We start from the raw sequence: 21,484 nt of genomic DNA, 5'->3' as shown, positions 1-21,484 counted from the left end.
TCTCATCTCTTTCTTTGTCGCAGCCTTTTCAGATAAAAACGTAGTTTCTTCTTCAGTGGAGGAAATTCTGAAGGTCACCGTCACCTGAACGCTGCGCACCGCACTGTGTGGGTTTACATGTGGGCGGAGCCTGTGTGTTTAAATGTGGGGGAGGCCAAGTGTTTCATAGGAGGGACTCAAAGGCTTGAACATGCCACTTTCTCAGACCAGTGACCATAAAACAGAAACCCGGATCACAACACAGGAAGTTGAGGTGTGACTTCATTCCCTGCTCAGGACACCATGACTCCTCCACGTCTTTTCAGGAAAAGAGTCGTTTACTGCTGTTATTGTTCAAAGTCTCGTTTACAGAAATCAGATGAGCAGTTGTGATAACTCCCAGCTCCCATTTCTAACTTCACCATCATGTTGTGATTCGTCAGTAGTTCCAAAGCTTCGCCCAGCAGCAAATCACACAGAGGGGCGAGGTGGAGAAGTGGGTTATACTCAAGAGGCAGAGACATCTGTGTCCAGCAAAGTGTTTGTACAGACAGACAGACGAATGTTTTTTTTCTAACTAAAAGAATGAAAGAGGTTAAAGGTAGTTTGTTACTACACCACGATGAGCAGTGAGTAAATAAGACTCATCAGACCAGCCTGGGTAGTTGTGAACATTTATTGGTTTTATTTGAGTTTTAACACTAAAAAGTACCCGTTCTCATTAAAACAGGTAATACAAATAAAAAACACACCATCACCATCGCCTTCATCCGCCTGGCAGACACTTGTAACTTGGCGTAAATGACATTCAAATGGTGCAGCTGTGATCAACATGGGGCACATCAGTGAGTATTCAATATTTCACTGGTTAAAGTTCTAAAAAGTTGTCAATAATTAAATCAAAACTGACACTGGTCACAAAAGGGTCAAAGGTCATTGATTCTGAGTCAATTTTAACATTGACTGACATTGGAAATGAGCTTTTTCCAGTTCCTGACTACAGGTTAAACTGTCCTGACTCGCTAATCACTGAACTCCAGCACTTATTAATTTTTATTGTTAAATAGGAAAAGTTTTCAGATTTGGTTTTAATAGAGTGTTGAATTACAAAAGGGCACATTTTATCAAAAGTATTGCATAAAATCCAAACTCTGAGATGAACTTTGGCAAACAAAAGCAAGTCAGTTCATCCGGATTACCCAGGGAATAAAAATAATACAATGATAATAAAAAACCTCCAGGATTTGAATGTTTCCCTGTGTCATTATAAACATACAGCCTGCTTTAAAGTAAAACTATTTAAATTTAAAATAATAAAAACATTAAAAAACATCCCTTTCAACCCCTCACTCTCACAATACACATCATTCACAAACAATAAGAGGACCCCAGATCGTTCCCTGAGGAACCCCAGCATGAAGTTTTATAAACTCCAGCTCTACTTTTACAAACAGACTATACAGGGTTTCTTTCAGGAACCCTTTCAGATTATTTCTTTAAAGATATCGGTCCATCTGGGCTCCCGGTGAAACTCTTCAGCTAAATTTTCGCCTTTTACTCCAGTCGATTCCCTTCTTTCACTCTTTTCGCTTGTTCACAACCTGCAGTTTCATCAGAGGCTGAACTGAAATTACATCGTTTTCTTTCCACATGGGAAACACAACCACTTTTCAGAAAACTTCCAACAAATAAGATAGAAATCACAGGAATCGTGATATGCTCTGTGATATGTACACATGAATGACATCTGAATGCGTCTCAGTGCTAAAGATGATTGGCTGTTTGAACCACAGGCTAATTTCTTTGAGCGTCCTCCTTTATAAACTATTTTTAGGGAGAAATGCATCTGGTCGAAATTATTTTATATGTAACAACATAAAACAATTACTTCACAGCCATAAGTCACACGGTGAAAAAAGCCAAAAAACCCATATTCATATTCAGGAAATAAATAAAACAGAAGACATTTTCTGGTAATTATCAGATACTAAAACTAAATTAGAAAAAAACATTTTGAACATTACATACTTCAGACTCTTATCACATCCTTCCACGGAAAGATCTTGTAGTGATGTGATCCAAATATCTGTTTATCATATTTATGGCATAAAGATCCTGTAATTACCTAAAATCAAGAGATAAAGAAAAAAAATGTTTTTAAATCTTACTGTATTACATAATTAAGACTCTCAGGGAGAAAATCACATAATTTTGAGAAAACTAGCAAATTATGTTTTATGTTATCCTGAAATGTTTTCACATAAGACTCAGTATTTCATTTATACAAGATATCTCATAATTTCATACTTTCCATGTAAAGATTTCTTAATTGAGATTTTTCATGATATTTTCTAATTAGGGCTGAACAAAGATCAGAATCACAGTTTGGCCAAGCACAATGTTCAAATCACAGACGCCGCAATTCTTTAGACAAAGGTAAAATGTGTCACAACAGACGTGAAGGACCATGTTTGTTTGGTACAAGGCAACAAAAATCACATCATCATGTTTACACTTTTTTCAGTGACGGTGAAAAGCAACAATGACCACTGCATCTGAAATATCTGCCAAAATAATCTCAGCTTCATTTCTTTGAATATCGTTAAAATGATCAGATGCTCATTTTAACCACCAGAAAACATCTTTTTTTGGTTGGTATCACATAATTATGATTTATTATCTCCTAATAACAAGAAACGCTCCTTATGAAGATCATATCCTTTAAATTTCTGGACTTCAGGAAATCAGACATCACAGTTATATTAACCTGCTCTCTGGAGCCTCCAGTGTGTAAAGATTAGATCAAATGTCTTCTCTCTGCTGGTTTTTGGCTTCAATTACACGTTTTATGTTTTGGTGATTTACACGACATAAAGTCAAATTTCCCTTTGTGTATTTTCGACCAGATACATTTCTCTCTCTTATGGCTTTGTAAACAAGGACAGGAGGAGCATTGACTGGTTACCAGGTTTCATGATGCTGCTGTTGTCAGGGGAAAACCTCAAAATCTCCTCTCTATCCAATATTCACCTTTTATTCCATTTCTCTTTGTTTTCATGTTTTTCCAGTGAACACACTAAAAGTGCAGCGTTCAGTTGAAGCTGATGTTTGGAGAAACAAGGTTTTCCTCTGCCAGCAGCTGTTTGCATTTTATCATCACAGTGCAGCGAAGCAGCTGCTGTCCTGTAAAAACCACATAACTGAATGTCTGCCACCATTCATTAAACAAAAAAATAAATAAAAATTAAAAAGTGGATCATCACTTGATTTCATATTAAAGCTTTTGTGTGTATTTATATGGTGCTTGTGTGTTTGCCTTCCTATTCTTGCAATTTAATATTTTCATCTCTTTATAACTTTAACTTTTGCTCCCCAGGTTTGATCTGAAATGATGACGTGACACAAATCAAAAAGTGAGAAATCTCAGAAAAATCTAAAAATTCTGACCAATTTTTATTTTATCATTCCTAATGTTTTCATCCATTTTCCTTATCTTGGCAAAAATAAGCTTCCATATATCAGGGCATCTTGTTGAATCAACAGGTCAAACTATATTCCTCACACCTGAGGCTTGTGTGTTTGCAGTTGTGTGGTTTTAACCCGACAGCTTCTGGCTTCATTTTAAAAAGCTGAGACACATTCAAAATGAAAATAAACTATACATGTTACTGTAGTCAAATATCAACACGGTCCATCTGCTGAGGTAATGAGGTCTGTGTGGAAAGAGGAAAAAAATAAAACACTTGAAATGTTTCACGAGAAAAATGAGGTATCTGAACACGAGGAGGCTGAAAGTGCAACAGTCGGATGAAAGGAAGAAGCTCCGAGTTTGCAGAAAAGCGGTTGGACAATTCAGATATTAGCAAAGCTGGCAACAAGCTTTAGTTGTTCAAGCAGCGTTCAGAGGCATAGCCAGGAAGTGTAACAGTAAAGTATTAATTGTATTATCAAATTAAAGTAGGATTTTACCCGAGAGTAGCCAGGTTCATGATCCACCAAAATCAAACCCATCTCAAGTTTCATTCATGATATTTTCGATGGTGGTTCGATTTTTGTTCCACATCACCCTGTTTTATTTTTTGCTGAAGGACGTTCACCAACAGCTGTGACCAGGCTCTCAATAGTTCTTCTTCAGCAAATCAAACTCCAGCCGCTCAGCAGAGTTTGGGCTTCATATTGCTTCAAAGTTTTGTTCAGACAAGTTAAAAACAGAATCACCGTCTCACTAGAAAAACTCTGTTTGCACAATTACAAAGCATAAAAAACTGTTGGAAACGGCTGATTGTTCGTGCTGAAGCATCACAGAGCAGAAACAACATCAACACATGGAAACGACCAGGATAAATCACTGATACAGCCACACTCTCACTCCTTCATCCCTTCACGTCTTCCTGCTGGATGAAAGCTACAGGAGGATAAAACCAGTGTTGAGCCAAACAAACAAGCAGATGAAAATGCAGGAATGCTTCAGATGAAACCTTTTATCAGCCTGAACAGAGTCGGGTTGTTAATGTGGAGTTTTCTGTTTCAGTTTGTCGTCTGCACTTTCTCACAGCTCGATGTTGGGCTGATGTTCAGCACGTGGACATGAATTATGTTTTATCTTTGTCATAAATGTTTTCCAGTGAATGAACAGATTGTTTACTGTGAAAAGACACATTTAGCATCATCTTTTTTTCTACCTTCAAATCTGCACTTGCCACAACCAGACTGAAAACCAGCCCGTGTTCAACTCTCTGAACTTGCTTGGTTAATCACATGAATGACTTTCAAAAATGTGGAGCAGCAGGAGGCTCAGGATCCCAAACCTGGAGCAAAGTGATCTTCAACCATTAGATTTAGAAGCTAAGAGCAAATGTCCAAACTTCATGTCGAATTATATAAATAACTGGGACGTCTGAACGTGTCTGCATCACACTGCACTTACAGATATTATACAAAATTATTAATTATTATTAATTTTGTTGGTCATTAGAAAATTCATTGTCATAATTGTTCATGTTATTTGTCAATCTAAAAATACTAAATCTTATTTGGTTCCAGTTTCTACAGGGAGACAATAATAAACTGAGTCCCTCTGCGTCTTTGGGCTGTTGGACAGAGTTCAGACATCATCAGTTTGGACTTTATTTCATTTCTCTCTCAGAGATGAAGGATTATAGAGACTAGTCAAAAAGTTAGGGATTATCGAAATAAAAATATTAACTTTAAGTCACAATTGGTTTTTCAAAGTTTCTACTTGTGCGTCACAATTTTCATAATTTTCTCCATAAAAATCTGATGATTGAAGTAAAGAAAACCAAACACCAGCTGCAGGCTGAGAACAAGTGTACTTATAAACTCAATCTGTTTGAGCACTGGACCGACTGAATGAACAGTCTCTGTCTTTTCAAACGAAAGATGGATTTTTATCAGTATTTTGAACATTTTATAATTTCATATCGATATCTGGGAGAATTATGGAGTTTCTGCCAGGAAAGAATAAAAGTGAAACGATTGGAATGATTTTTTTAAATTAAAATCAAATAATCCTGTTTTCGTAAATTCAAATATTGACTTATATTACATAACACTGGTTTAGTAAAATAAAACATTTTTTATCCAGATTTAACAAATCAAAATCTTGATTTAATATTTTATCATTCAGACTTTTTATTTAATATGACAGCTCTGATTTTCCACAGTTGTTTTCCTGACGTGTGACTTTTTTTCTTTCTGGCAGAACTGAGCTTCCATACTCAATGGATTCGTCTAATCATTTGCTGGTCGAGAGGTATCTGTGTGTTAAAATGAGGTTAGTGAACCGAACTGAACCAAAAGACGAGGGAGGGATGAAGGAAGGGAGAAAAGATGAAAGGAGAAGATTTGTAAGATTTAAAAACCTTCCTCTTGTTCTTTTTCTCATCAGTTTTGTTTTAAAAGTAAAAACTATACAGCAAACAGAAGAAAGATACAAACTGCTGAGATTCACATTCAACGAGTCCAGACAAAGGATGCCACTGATGCACACGGGTGAAGTTTATCTGCCTTTGTTTGTTTTTCTGTACAGGTAGTGACGCAAGAAATCCTCAAAGATCATCTAAAAATGTAAAATATGACGACAAAAACGCACTTGACGATAAACCAAAATTATTTTTAAAAAAAGAGAGAAGAGAAAGTGGAGTCAGTCTGCTGAGAAAAACAATAAAGGGCACTTTAAAAACAACCATGTAGAAAAATCAAAGGTCACTTCTTCCTGTGGGAGTGACCGTCCACGCTGTACAGGTCCAACACCACAAACAAAAACCACCACGAAGACCAGGACGCAGGAAACGGCGCTCCGACCGTCCCACTGCTGAGGCTACGAGCTTATTGCAAAAAACCCCCACACCTACACAAACTCACCTGCAGCAGCTGGAGCTCGTTTCCTGTCCACGAGGAGTTTGTGGATGTTGTACAGGAAGAGACGTCTGTGTGCGTTTTTGACTTGTTGTTTTCCCTTCGTCTCCTCCCGTCTGAGACGACCTCATCAAGTGCTTCTTGAGCCTGGGTTCAGTTTTAGTCCCGTTTCTCCTCCAGGTTCTCGTGCTGTTGAAGTAAACTGTTTTTTTGCTTCTTTTCTTCCTCTCAGTGACACAGTCGTATCCGCTGAATTTAAATCCTCACAAATCCATTTCAGCTTTCAGCACTGAAGCTAAAATGATCTTAAAGCCCCTGAAAACTTGGTATGAAATCTGATGTTTTCCAGAACGTTAAATAAGCAACATTTAAGTTAAAGTCAGGGAAAAACATTCATCGTTATTATTTTCACTCATCAGCTTCCTCAGGACTGTGAGAGCGGAATAAACTTGACTTCATGTTGGACCCAATGCTCACGATAAGAACTGAGGAACAGGTTTTCAGGGCCTTCAGGGTTTGGTTCACGTCTGTATTTCATTGGCTGAGGAGCGACAAAGCTTTTCTTCCTTCTCAGCCAAGTTTTGTAGAAACTGACAGTAAAAACCTGAACGTTTCGACGGTGGGAAGAAAAACCAGAGACAAAAAGGTTGAACAGAGACTCGTCAGTGTCTGAGCTTCATGAATCCAGAGATTCTGCCAACTGTGGAACCAGATCCAAGACAGAACCGGTTCTTAGATCCCAACTCCACCTGGTCCTGGATGACGACTGACCATGTGACCTTCCTCCAGAGACGCTCTGATTGGTTCTGTTAAGAACCAATGAGGAGGGATAGACCGAGTTTTGATCTGTTTTTTTTTCCCTTCTCATTTTATCTTTTTTGTTTAAGAGTCACTGATTCAAACCTTTGTTACTGTTTCCTGGTCTGTGCATCAATAAAGTTATTATCATTACAATTATTGTTATCACGTTCCTGTCAAATTAATACAAGGTAAAAACTGAGAGAGCGACGCTGCAGAAGAACTTTCATGTCGTTAAACTGGTTTCAGTTTCTCGTACTGACAAACACCCAGTGATCATCAGCTCTCCTCAGTTTGATCCTTATGTTTACAAGCTGTTCCGTCACTATAACGAAGATCTCAGAATCAGGAGTTTCCTCATAATTATAACGAGGATCAATATGAACAATAATCATAATAATAAACACCTGAGCAAAGACGTTTGACTTCAGTACCTGTGATCACAGCTGATGTCAGGTGTTGTATTTATCACTGTAATGAAATAAACCAGGACTTGAGTGTTTCTCTGAGGATCTAGAGCCGGTCTAGAACCGGTCTACCCCCCCCCCAGGTTCTGTGTACCGTCTGAACGTTTGCTTCCTTCAGCTGTTTGTCGGAGCTTCGTCTGAAGGTCACATGACAGCAGAAGATTTTATTTGAACCCTTCTTCAGCTCTGGTTCTGGTCTGGTCTCAGGTCTGTGGCTGCTCCTCTGGTTCTGCTCAGCTGTTGATCTGTTTGTGACGATCCAGTTTCCAGTCCAGCCCAGGAGACCTGCCGGGTTCAGGACCGGTTCCCGCCGTGCTCGGTCCGGATGTGGCTGTGGAGCCGCATCGCGGAGGAGAACCTCTTGCCACACTCCGAGCAGCGTAACGGCGAGGAGGTGCTGCCGGGCGGAGACGAGGGGGACGTCGTGTCGGCGTTCTCTGCGGCGTGGGACTGACGGTGAGCCTTCAGGAGAGACATCCGGCTGAACCTCCGCCCACACTCCTCACACTCCGACCAAACCCTCCGCCTCTTCTTCTGCAGAGAAACCACAGAGGAAACCTGATCAATTCACTTCAGGCATTTGTTAAACATGCTCCTGCTTCTTCTGTCTCCACTCTCCGGCTGTTGTTTGGACCCCACCCTCAAAGATTCATCTTTATGGCTCTGATTCCTCTGACTCACTTTCATCCTGTCACATGACCTTCTTCTTCTTCTACCTTTAAGATTTCTGTTATTCTGAGGGCGACATAATCCGAGGTGGTCGACCCTGCTGCTGATCACAGCTGATCAGGAGTAAATTAGCTTCTATGTTAGCGATGAGGCAGAAAACTGTGTTTTACCTGATGTCTTTAAACTGCTCGTTAGAGGCTCATGATCTAAAGAAAACGTCTGAAAGAAAAAACAAAGATCAGAAATCTCTGAATTTTTTCTCCCTCACCTTCCTCCCTTTGTCCTCCTCCTCCTCCTCCTCATCTTCTTCCTCCTCCTCCCTAGTTGTTAGGGGCGACGGGCAGGTACGGCCCAGCGGTTCGATGCCGTCTCGGCCATTGTTGGTGCCGTCAGTCGACAGAGCGGCCAGCGTCTCCTTGGCGGCGTCTTCGTCGTCCTCCTCCAGCAGCTGAGATGGCAGAGTCAGGAGACGGTGAAGCATGGAGGCCGAGGAGCGACGCCCTGGGGGGGGTGGGGGGGTTTAAAGAACCATCAGCTGCAGTGATTTCATATCTGACTGTGAATCCAGAGGAGGGCAGTGTAGAGACACACACACACACACACACACACACACACACACACACACACACACACACACACACTCTTTCTCTCTCTTTTATTCAGTTCTATTTTCACTTGTTTTTTTTTATCTTTTTTTTTATAAAAATGTGTTTTTTTGTTTCAGTTTTGATTCTTTAATGTTTTTAATCTAATTTCTCATCGTATTTTTATTTGAACCTGAACTGCCCCAGTGAGTCACTGAGGTTTCCTCCCTCACCTGTGGGGCTGCAGGGGGGTCCAGGTGAGGGTCTGGTGGTGGCCCCTCCCCCGGTGCTCCTCTGACCGTCTGCGGCGTCATCGTCAGGAGAAAACACCTCCATGTCCTCCAGAGGAGTCCAGCGTGGGTCCTGCTGGGGGGACGAGGGGGAGGGCTCCAGGGTCACCGAGGGGGCTGAGAGAGGCTCCACCTGCTCCGCCCCACCCTCACCCAGACCCCTCCCACCTCCTCCTCCTTCCACAGCGAGCTCCTTTATCTGCCAGACGTCACTGCACCACTTCTGACCAAAGACCTTGTCCAGGATTGGAACCCAGTCCTGAGAGACCGAGAGGACTGGGGGTCGCTGTGGGTCTGGGGGGGTGGAGGTGGGGGGGGTCCGCGGAAGAAGAGGAGAGAGGTGATGGAGGAGAGGAGAAGAAGAAAGGGAGCGAGGAGAAGGAGGACGTGAGGAAGGAGACAAGGAAGAGAAGGAGGGAACAGAAGAAAATATTATAAAAATAATATTTTTATCAGCTTTATTTCATTTGAGAAAAAAACTAATGAAGCTGGCGAAACAAACAAAGTAAGTGGTGGGGGGGGGGAGCCTGAGGCTTCACTTTGAGTGAACATGGACTAACTTTAGCTGGAGGGGGCGGAGTCACAGGACTGAACAGGTTTTAGTTCAGTTTCTAATGTTTATCTTTGATTTAATAATATTTACAGTTTCCACTCTGACTGAACACCTGTCAGTTGCCTCAGTTACCACGGTTACAGGTGTCACTGCAGCCTGAACACTCCCCGCTCTCCCAGCATCACTGCAGCTACCTGTGGACTCCCTCACCTGTTCAGGTGAGTGTGACGCTCTTCACTCACCCTGCGTCTCTGCCGTCTCTTTGGACACCGTGACCTCAGCCAGCTCCTCCCGGGTGTCGTCGGAGCCGCTGGGTGACGCCGAGTCGTTTTCCGATCCTCTCCTCCTCCCCCCAGCTCCTCCTCTCCCCTTCTCCCCCCCCCCTCCCCCTCTGTCGGAGCTCTTGCCCAGTCTCTCCTCCAGGACCTGCTGCTCTCTCTCCATCTTGGTGATCTCCAGCAGGAGGTCGTCAAACGAAGCCTCCACGATCTTTGTCAGCTCTCGCACGGCGAAGTCCAGGACCTGCTCCATTACCGACTTCAGCTGGTCTGCAGGAGACAGGAGAGGAGATCATGAGCTACGATTACAATGAAGGGCCACACCTTCGTAGACCAGGTCCTCGGGGGGGGGGGGGGGGGCTGACCTGGGACACAGCCACTGTCTCTGTCACAGAGACAAGTTAAAATTTCACCACTGGGACACTTTTCATTCTTTTCACTCAACATTCAAATAAAATGAGATAAAATAGGAGATTTTGAAGTGAAGCATCAGCCTCAGGAATCTGTTCACTACACGTGGGGTTTGAACAGCGACTTGTTGTCTGTTGACCTTTTCATCAGAATCACAGTGAGTCTGTTCAAACCTGCAGCAGCTGATCTGTGCAGAGACAGAGCAGCTCAAACATCAGATCACTTCAAATACTTCAGGAAACACCAGAAACATCGTTTACATCATGTTATTTTTCTTATTATTCTTTAAATCATCTCGTGATCAATCAGGTTCCTCTTGGGACCTCCTGGGGGGTCCGGACCCACAGGTTGGGAACCACTGACATAAACAAGAAAGTTTTGGTTCTTCAGGCGTGGACCTAGACAGATACAGATGTTCATCAGTGGGTTTCCTGCTGGAGGTTTTGGGTGAACTGAGCCTTTAATCCTGACCCAACACACTCTGCCCAGTGAGTCTGTGAACGTTCAACATCCAACATCCTCAGCTTCTCCCTCACGTCACCAAACTGAGTCCACCGCTCGTTCACGATCTCCAGCTATAATCATGCAAAGACGAGCATCTTCATCAGGCGTTCAGTGATGAGTGACATCATACTGTTCATCCATCTGTCCCCCATCTGTCCTCCAATAAAACATGTGACCTCTGCACCATGCGACCCGCAGGATGACCCACTTTCTGCTTCAGAAAAAGAGCCCCATTAATAATGAAACCATTCATTTATCTGACACTGACACAGATCTGCAGCGCTAACCGTCGGATGTGAGAAGCTGAACAGTGGCTGTTGCCGCAGTAACAGACGGTGTGAGCTCATCTTGTGTCTTAGTGCAGATGGTGACGCCAACGTCCACGTTTGTCATCTTCTACTGATGAACACACAGAGACGAGACGACCAGTGGCTGCTGGGTAACGTCTCCTCTGCTGGGATGTTAACTAGGGGACTTTACATATTTTATAGATAAAATCATTAATTTAAAAAAATGGACTTAGAAATCAACATCAATCTGGATAAATTCATGCTGCTTCTGTTATTATTCCACATTTTAAACCTCCACCCAGTCTAAAGGTGGATGTCCATGTGTTTGTGATTATAAAGCAGGTCCAGGTTCTATATTAATACTGTGAAAGTATCAAAGCCTCAGTCCACAGAGAAATGCACACAGCCTGTATTCAGAAACTGAGCCTTAAAACCAGCTGTCAGGACTTCTGCAACTTTGTGATGTCACAACAAAGCAGTCAGGCCCTCAGCCACTCCCCAAGCCCCGCCCACCTGGACCCACCATCCAACCTTGTAGGATTTGGTTTCTCCGAAATCTGCTACATTTTTATTGGATCACTCAGAAAACAGTCAGCCAATCAGACGAGAGGATCAGAGCCACACAGAGCCACACTATATTTAAATTTAAAATTTAAATATATATGTTATAAATCTGAAATGAATGGAAGCGTGCCAACATTTCTTGAAGACATGTTGATGATGGTACTGCTCTGAAATCTAGTCAAACACAGCTCAAATGTTGTTTGGGTTTAGGATGTTCTCTCAGACGTCTTTAACGTGGAGGGGTCAGGACATATCCGACTGCGGAGGACGGGCGGTACCTGATCAGCAGAGACCAAACTGACCTGAGAACAGTCCTGTCTCCGTCCTCACACAGGCTCCATTCATTCATTCATTCATTCATCATGTGTCCATACGTTCACAATAACAGGAGCTCACAGCTGCGTAGAGTGAACAGGCCTCTTCACTGTGTCTCTATCTGCTCTCTCATCTGAGCCAATAATCACAGATAAGAGCCGAGCTGATCTGAGAGCAGATCAGAGAACCAACTGGAATTCCCCCAGCCCCTCTGTGATCCAGATCATCCAGATCCCGGAGCTTCTGATGCATTTTATTTGTACCTGCTGCTCCGAGCGTCAGCGTGTAACAGGAGCAGGTTGTTGTTGGTTTGTTGTTGTGTTATTGTCCCAAAGTTTTGTTGCAGTCGCTGTAAAAAAAAAACCAATAGACTGAAATTTCTCTGGTCACATTCTGCAATTAACATTAACAAGCTGCAGCTGATGTGATCCATCGCCGCCGCCACCGCCGCCATTTTAACCAGAGGAAGCAACAAATGAGAAGCCGCTGACATCACCGGCAGGTTTTCTACATCAGCCTCTGATGATCAGAGATAAGGACGGATGACCAGGTATAGCACAACCTTTCACCTGGACGGAGACACGTTGTGCACTTGTTTTCTGTCTCAGTGTGATTGTGAACTGAAAGATCACATCGGTGGTAAAAACTGGAGAATCAAAGAGAGAGAGAGCTGGTCAGAAACAGGAAGCTGAAAGGAGAGAGTGATCTCTCCTCTGTTTTCAGTTCAGTCCCGAAGGTTTGTTTCCATTAAAATAAAAAGTGCTGTGGCATCATTTGGCCTCCGTATTGTTCCGGTACAATATCTTTTAAATTCTGAAGTGGGACAGAAGAGAAAGGCCGGGAACCACTGGGGCTGGCACCAGAACTCAGGCTTCATATCACAGCTGTCGACACATTTCCAACACCACTGTGTGTTCTTTGGGTTTGTCTTATAAATCACTTTGTAATTATTATTATATTATTATTAACCATTTTGGCTAAGAAAAGTCATTACTTTATATTTTCACAATCTTGCCTTGCTTTGTTTCTTTTCTTCTCTCGAATTAAAAACTATTTTCAGGAACAGATCAGCGCTGTGATGAAACCGTTAACTTGCATTCATCTGTACGTCTTGTGACTTGAATTCTATAATTATAAAACTTTATTAGGTCACAACCGTCATTTCCTGACTAAATTAGCACAGGACAGATTCTCAACCAGTCACTGATGAGCTTTCAGCATCACAACCAGTTGCACTTCTGACAAACAGACTGGTGGGAATCCCCCCGGTGTGAGGGAGACAGCTGATTTCCTGCCTGACAGTCATGGAGGGGCTCCGCCCGAGGAGACGAGAGACGATCACTGACTCTTCAAACTCTTTGTTATTGGTTTGCTTTCATGTGATGTCGTCCTTTTATTGTCTCTGTATGAAACTTTTATGGCTTTATTGTGTTTCATACAGCATCTGACTGTCCTGCAGATACTGAACGTCTCCCTCTTTGACTTGCTCTCAGTTTGCAGCTCTGATGTTACGTTGCCTTTTCAGCCTCTTTCCTGTCACTGCTTTTGATCTGATGGTCAAAGTTCAAGTGAACTGTGTATAAAGGTGAGATATAAATAGTTATTATCATAATCATAATTATTATTGTTATTATTATATCACAGAGGACAGAGAAGAATACAAAACCATCTCTGTTCACATTGTTTCCTAAAATGAATTAATAACCAGACACAGCTGAATTTCCTCTACAGTAGAAAAACAGTAAGTGACCATTTAAAGAGGAAGATGACCCACATCCTGAGAGACCACACCCACCAATAAACACAAACAATAACCAGTAAATACCACCACCCCCCACCAGTGCAATACTCTGTGTGCAATACCAACACTACCATAAATATTTACTCATGTGTGAGGTCACTGCTTCTTCTTTTATGCTGCTCTGAACATAAACTGTTTGCACTTTTAATCTTGTCCTTGTTTAAACTGCACGTGGTCTTGTTTTCTATGTTTTAACGTCCTGAAATGTTTTTTTTAATGTTGCACTGTCCAGGAGCAGCACTCCAACCTCCTATTTTATACAACGACAATGAAGCTTTCCATTCCATTCAATTCCAAACTTCTCCTCGAGGTTTGAAGCATCTCTGGTGGAGTAAACTCTGAATGATGAAGACTCTGAGGGAGTCGTCTTCCTCCAGCACACACTGCTGCTCAGGTCAGAGGTCAGAGCAAATCATTAAACTCTGCAGTGACACAACATCACATCATGCTGAGACTGTAACAACAACAGCAACGAGCCACAAATCCTGTGATGTCACTTCCTCCAGAGTCAGTGACTGAATCTCTGAGGCAGCATTTTGAAATCTGGAGGATAATGATGATGATGATGATGGTCGTACACTGGACACTGGCCTCAACATCTGAGTAGCAGCTGATGATCAAACAGAATTTTCACCACTTTGTGAAAGTAGTGGTTGTAGTTGGGGGCGGGGGGCAGGGGTGGAGGGGGGGTCTGTCCTGTCTCAGATCTCTATGGGGCTTCATTTAATAAGTTAGACTAACAAACCCAGAGTAGGTCCTGTTGTTCCCCCCCTCCTGCCTCCATCCTTTGTCTCCCCCCTCAGTGAGCAGGCGGCAGAGTGAGGGCGGAGCCTCGTTTCTATCGGGACGTCCCACAGAGCAGAGCGACCTCTGACCTGAGTGTGCCGGGGCCGTGGCCTCGTTATCTCACTCTGTGCGTTACTGTGTTTGCGTCTGATCTCATTTCAAACTCCTGTCTTTGTGCTTGTTGAATAAAATCTGTTTCTTTGATTAGACGCGGTGCGACGTCCTGAGATCCTGTGTGGTCGTGGTCGTGGCATGTCACGGCCTGGTTTTCAAGAGAGGGAGGGAGGACGAGTGAAGAAGGTTTGCGTGTCAGCTGTGTGTTTGCGTTTCAGTGCGCAGATGTGTGCATGCATGCGTGAGAGTACAGCGGCGTCCTCGTATCAGCCAGTCAAAGCTTTGTGTCTTCCTCACGTGTCTCTGCATGTGGAGATGAGTCTGTCTCTGCTGCTGCAGCTCAGAGGGTGTGTGTGTGTGTGTGTGTGTGTGTGTGTGTGTGTGTGTCGCAGCTGAAACACCCAAACAAACACAACCAGACACAGAGAGATTTGATGATTCTGCTTTTTCATATTCTTATTAATCAATTAATTAACAATGAATCTGTTCACAGCAATGAGTTGATTAATTGACTGGAACGAGAAAATGAATCAACTATTATTAAATGACAGTTAAGTGAATGTTTGACGAAATGAGGCGTTTAAAGACATCACCTTGTTTTGTTTGATGTGATGTTTTCTGATTTTTTTATTGATTAAACGATTAATCAGTTTATCAAGAAAATAATCAGCAGATTCACTGATGATGAAAATACACATTAGCTGCAGCTCTTTATTGTTGCATTGAGTGTCTCATTGTCTGATATTTGTCATTTCATCGGTTTTACATCATGCATTGAAAGAAAAGAAGGAATTATAAATTAAAAGCTAATTAAAGTAATTTAATAAGGTCAAACACCAGAAATTAGACTGATGCACTGGAAGGAGCAGCTCCAGCAGCAGACTGTAACGTATGTGCTGGGATGGACATTTATCTGCACTTGGACATTTTATACACACAGCTACTGGATTCATTCTTTCTGGAGTTTTTATTCTTCACATCTTATTAAGTTGAATTATTATTAAGTTATGAAGGTAAATTTGGGTCAGTGCTTCCATGTCCTGCTCTGCAGTGTCACTGTTCACCTGTTTTATCCTCTCTCTCTTTCCGCCTGTTTCAATGTGCCCCTTTACTTTTTATCTTTTGTGTAAACCACTTTTAAGTTGCCTTGTTGTTAAAGGATGAACAGATGAACCTGCCTTTCAACGATGAGTTGATCGGGAGAAAAATAATATTCCAACATTTTTGATAACTGATTGATCGATTGAATCGTTTATCAAGTAAAATTCCAACATCGTGTGTTTGAAGCTTCTCACCTCAGGATTTGGTGATTTTATGTCATCACACATTAAATATCTGTATTTAAATAACATAAATAAAATGTTGACTTGTGTCTGACACGTTAAGTCAAAAAAATAATAATCAATAATAAAAATGATCATTATTTGCAGCCCAACATACTAGACAGAAAACAGACTGTGAGTGGATCCTGCCGACCAGCTGAAGGTCAGAGGGCGTAATTTCACGCACACAACAGACTCGTAGCGGACTGTAAAGGGACACGTGTTGGTGGCGACCGTCCACCATGTTGCTCTCGCTCAGCTCGTATCCTGAATGGCAGAGGAAGCCATATTGGTGGAAGCTTTCATGGGGCTAACATACGAGCTGTGGGTGGATGGGCTTGTAAAAATACCAGCCCACTGCTCAGCACTCATTCTGTGGACAAGTCACATTCTCAACATTTCACTGACATTTTAAAACTTACTGACACTTTTAGAACCAAGTATTTTCTTCAGTTTCTAATTCCCATCTGGATTAGTCAGTAATTTGCAAGGAATGGGAACAAATGTCCCATTAAATGAAATGAATGGAAATATCTCAGATCTGGTGAAGGGGGTGTTGTTACACTGAGATTTGAGTTTGGTGAAAATAGAAAAATAAAACCCCAGTAAGAGGTGAAAATACTGGAAATAAAATCAGTGAGCCAGGCAGATTATACCTGATCAACACAGGAGGCTTGAGGCTTATGTTTATATTTGAGAGTATAAACAATTCAATGATAATAATGATAATGATAATAATGATAATAATAGGACATTTAACTGTGTAAATAACCCTGCGACTGCTCTCTGGTGGACGAACCACAGAACTGTACTAACACACCTTTGGCTTTTCTCTTCTTCAGTCTCTTGTAAATTATCTGCTGATGTATGAGCCGATGTCAATTTGGCCGATTTATCGCTCAGACTTTCCTCATAATCAGTGTCAGTTGATAATTAGATAAGGATTCTGGAAATTCTGTAAAAAAGCACTTTTATTTCTGTACTGAAGGTCTAGCTGTGGGTATTAGGGACTAATAGCCCCTAATACTTTGCAGGTATCATGCAGAGCTGGGATTCATCACGTTTTTGGTAATTGCTGACATGTGTCTGCAGAGGACTGGAAACCGTAAAGTACCAAAAAGGTGAGAAGATTTTTTACTATTTTTTTTACAAATTCTCTGATCAGATCAGATCAGAGTTCATTTAAATCACATTTATTTGGATTTATTTAAAGACCTTGTTTGGCTTCTTCAGCACACAAACTCGGTCTCTGGTCGACACTAGTTTTCATAAACGTGCCCCAGGACCCAGCCCTGACGTCTGAATATCCCGCTCGTGACCTCTGAGCCTTGTTGAATCCCTTCAGTCTAAACCTGTTCAAAACAAACAGGACACCCTCCGAACTGATGCCTGCACCGTCACGTCCGACCTGACTGAAGATCCGGATCTGGAATATCAAACAGCCCTGGAGACATTTTGGCCTCGGGGGTCGAACCGGTGATGATTCCCAGTTCTGCTCTGTGATTAATCGGACCAGACGCCCGTAAAACCACTGAGAGGCTGGATCTCTGAGCCTGTGCTGCCCACGCCTCGCTCCTTTCTTCTCCAGCCAAACGCCACCAGTAGACCTGATGTCTACAATCCTAACAACCATGAGGCTTCGTCCTGGTCGCCCCACCACCACCATAACCACCAACGCCGCCCCTCCCCTCCTGAGGAGGACATGTGGAGGGGGGTATCAAGCTCATTCTGTGATCTACAAGCTTCAGGAACTCAATCTTTCTGTTGTGTTTTTATCTCTAACTTTGACTCGTCTTTGTCTTTGTGTTGTGGAACCAGCTGCTTTTTCCTCATGAACCTGTCCTGTCAAAAGCCAGAAGGAGCACATGTTATCTAACAGGGAGGCAGACATTCAGAGGCCTGGCTCCTCAGCTCCTCTCCCACTCTGCTCCGACCCATCTCAGGACCCACTCCCGCCTCTGAGGTGCCCATGTCGGCAGTCCTCCTCCTGTCTTCAGGTCAGGAGGCTGCCGGGGTCACCTGCCGGGGTCACCTGCCGGGGTCACCTGCCGGGGTCACCTGCCGGGGTCACCTGCCGGGCTCACCTGCCGGGCTCACCTGCAGGCCTCAGAGAGCCTGGGACGGACCGCAGAGTTACGCAACAGCGCGGTGGCGTGCGGCCGCGGGGGGAGAGCCCGGAGGACTGCTGCTGTGTGCGGGCGTGTTGTGTAACTGCTGCCTACCCACGACTCGTCCTCTCTGCTCCAGGCGGCGTGTGTCGGTGGGCACGGCGGGCTCGGTGCGGCGCCCCCCGGGGGTGTGCAGCCGCTGCTGCTGCTCGGGCTTCGTCCTGCCGCCGTCCGCCCTCTCGTCGCCCGCCGCCTTGTTCCTCCCAGCCGCCGGGGAGCCTCCGCCATCCGAGGCGCCGGCGTCGGCTCGGCCCCGGTTCTCCCGCGCCTGCAGTTGGAGCCTGAGGCGGCGATTCTCTTGCTCTTTCCCGGCCGTCTCCAGCAGCAGGGCGTTCAGGCTGGAGCCCACCGTCTTGCTGATTTCCTGGACGGCGAGCTGCACGACCTGCTCCAGCACCGACTCCAGCTGGCCCTGGAAGAACGAAATGTACACGGCCCCGTTCATGTTGTCGCCCCCTCCGCTGAGACGGCTCTCTCATTCTCCTGTACCCGAGCCCCAGCCCCCCCCCTGCCCTGTCTCCCCGACGGAAAACTGGGTAAAAATCGGCCCCGGGTCGCTCGGCTGTTCCCGCGGCTGCTCGGCTCGGTTCCTCCGGCTTCTCTTCCCTCGGCGCGCCGCGCGTGTTCGGCCCCTCCGGAGGCTGCCGGAAGAACCCGAGTAGAGGCGCAGCGGCTTTTTCCCGCCCACACGTCGGGCCTGCAGCCAGCCAGGCAGAGAAGAAGAACCAGTCAGTAAAACACAGCAGCCAGCCAGGCAGAGAAGAAGAACCAGTCAGAGAATAACAGCAGTCAGTAAATAACACCAGTCAGTCAGTAAATAACAGCAGTCAGTAAAACACAGCAGCCAGCCAGGCAGAGAAGAAGAACCAGTCAGTAAAACACAGCAGCCAGCCAGGCAGAGAAGAAGAACCAGTCAGTAAAACACAGCAGCCAGCCAGGCAGAGAAGAAGAACCAGTCAGAGAATAACAGCAGTCAGTAAATAACACCAGTCAGTCAGTAAATAACACCAGTCAGTAAATAACACCAGTCAGTAAATAACAGCAGCCAGCCAGGCAGAGAAGAAGAACCAGTCAGTAAAACACAGCAGCCAGCCAGGCAGAGAAGAAGAACCAGTCAGAGAATAACAGCAGTCAGTAAATAACACCAGTCAGTCAGTAAATAACAGCAGTCAGTAAATAACACCAGTCAGTCAGTAAATAACACCAGTCAGTAAATAACAGCAGTCAGTCAGGCAGAGAAGAAGAACCAGTCAGTAAAACACAACAGCCAGCCAGGCAGAGAAGAAGAACCAGTCAGAGAATAACAGCAGTCAGTAAATAACACCAGTCAGTCAGTAAATAACACCAGTCAGTCAGTAAATAACAGCAGTCAGTAAATAACACCAGTCAGTTAGAGAATAACAGCAGTCAGTCAGTAAATAACAGCAGTCAGTAAATAACACCAGTCAGTCAGAGAATAACACCAGTCAGAGAATAACACCAGTCAGTAAATAACAGCAGTCAGTCAGAGAATAACACCAGTCAGTAAAACACAGCAGCCAGCCAGGCAGAGAAGAAGAACCAGTCAGTAAAACACAGCAGCCAGCCAGGCAGAGAAGAAGAACCAGTCAGTAAAACACAACAGCCAGCCAGGCAGAGAAGAAGAACCAGTCAGAGAATAACAGCAGTCAGTAAATAACACCAGTCAGTCAGTAAATAACACCAGTCAGTAAATAACAGCAGTCAGTTAGAGAATAACAGCAGTCAGTCAGTAAATAACAGCAGTCAGTAAATAACACCAGTCAGTCAGAGAATAACACCAGTCAGAGAATAACACCAGTCAGTAAATAACAGCAGTCAGTCAGAGAATAACACCAGTCAGTAAAACACAGCAGCCAGCCAGGCAGAGAAGAAGAACCAGTCAGTAAAACACAGCAGCCAGCCAGGCAGAGAAGAAGAACCAGTCAGAGAATAACAGCAGTCAGTAAATAACACCAGTCAGTCAGTAAATAACAGCAGTCAGTAAATAACACCAGTCAGTCAGTAAATAACACCAGTCAGTAAATAACAGCAGTCAGTCAGGCAGAGAAGAAGAACCAGTCAGTAAAACACAACAGCCAGCCAGGCAGAGAAGAAGAACCAGTCAGAGAATAACAGCAGTCAGTAAATAACACCAGTCAGTCAGTAAATAACACCAGTCAGTCAGTAAATAACAGCAGTCAGTAAATAACACCAGTCAGTTAGAGAATAACAGCAGTCAGTCAGTAAATAACAGCAGTCAGTAAATAACACCAGTCAGTCAGAGAATAACACCAGTCAGAGAATAACACCAGTCAGTAAATAACAGCAGTCAGTCAGAGAATAACACCAGTCAGTAAAACACAGCAGCCAGCCAGGCAGAGAAGAAGAACCAGTCAGTAAAACACAGCAGCCAGCCAGGCAGAGAAGAAGAACCAGTCAGAGAATAACAGCAGTCAGTAAATAACACCAGTCAGTCAGTAAATAACAGCAGTCAGTAAATAACAGCAGTCAGTCAGAGAATAACACCAGTCAGTAAATAACACCAGTCAGTAAATAACAGCAGTCAGTTAGAGAATAACAGCAGTCAGTCAGTAAATAACAGCAGTCAGTAAATAACACCAGTCAGTCAGAGAATAACACCAGTCAGTAAATAACAGCAGTCAGTTAGAGAATAACAGCAGTCAGTCAGAGAATAACACCAGTCAGTAAATAACAGCAGTCAGTAAATAACAGCAGTGAGAGAATAACACCAGTCAGTAAATAACACCAGTCAGCCAGGCCATTGTGGTTCCAGAGAAGAAGAACCAGTCAGTAAATAACAGCAGTCAGTAAATAACAGCAGTCAGTCAGAGAATAACACCAGTCAGTAAATAACACTGGTCAGTAAATAACAGCTGTCAGTCAGAGAATAACACCAGTCAGTAAATAACAGCAGTCAGTCAGTAAATAACAGCAGTCAGTAAATAACAGCAGTCAGAGAATAACACCAGTCAGTAAATAACACCAGTCAGTCAGTAAATAACAGCAGTCAGTAAATAACACCGGTCAGAGAATAACACCAGTCAGTAAATAACACCAGTCAGTCAGTAAATAACAGCAGTCAGTAAATAACACCGGTCAGAGAATAACACCAGTCAGTAAATAACACCAGTCAGTCAGTAAATAACAGCAGTCAGTAAATAACACCGGTCAGAGAATAACACCAGTCAGTAA

General features: G+C 43.6%; 1 protein-coding gene across 1 annotated transcript; it reads right to left on the bottom strand.

Annotated features, from left to right (window-relative positions):
- Nucleotides 1-636: 636 nt before the first annotated feature.
- LOC139609757 (uncharacterized) lies at nucleotides 637-18,932 on the bottom strand. The gene is made up of 5 exons (XM_071464719.1): nucleotides 18,326-18,932; nucleotides 9,961-10,266; nucleotides 9,109-9,459; nucleotides 8,560-8,792; nucleotides 637-8,156 (listed from the first exon to the last, which is right to left on the bottom strand). Exons 1-5 carry the CDS (start codon nucleotides 18,714-18,716, stop codon nucleotides 7,917-7,919), a joined length of 1,521 nt encoding a protein of 506 aa, XP_071320820.1. The 5' UTR covers nucleotides 18,717-18,932; the 3' UTR covers nucleotides 637-7,916.
- Nucleotides 18,933-21,484: the final 2,552 nt, after the last annotated feature.

Source organism: Trachinotus anak, unplaced genomic scaffold (assembly GCF_046630095.1).
Source record: "Trachinotus anak isolate AG129_WGS33_773 ecotype Australia unplaced genomic scaffold, CSIRO_AGI_Tana_v1 ptg000003l, whole genome shotgun sequence".
In the NCBI taxonomy this organism is placed as follows: Eukaryota; Metazoa; Chordata; class Actinopteri; order Carangiformes; family Carangidae; genus Trachinotus; species Trachinotus anak.
This window is presented reverse-complemented; position numbering and strand designations above follow the sequence as displayed.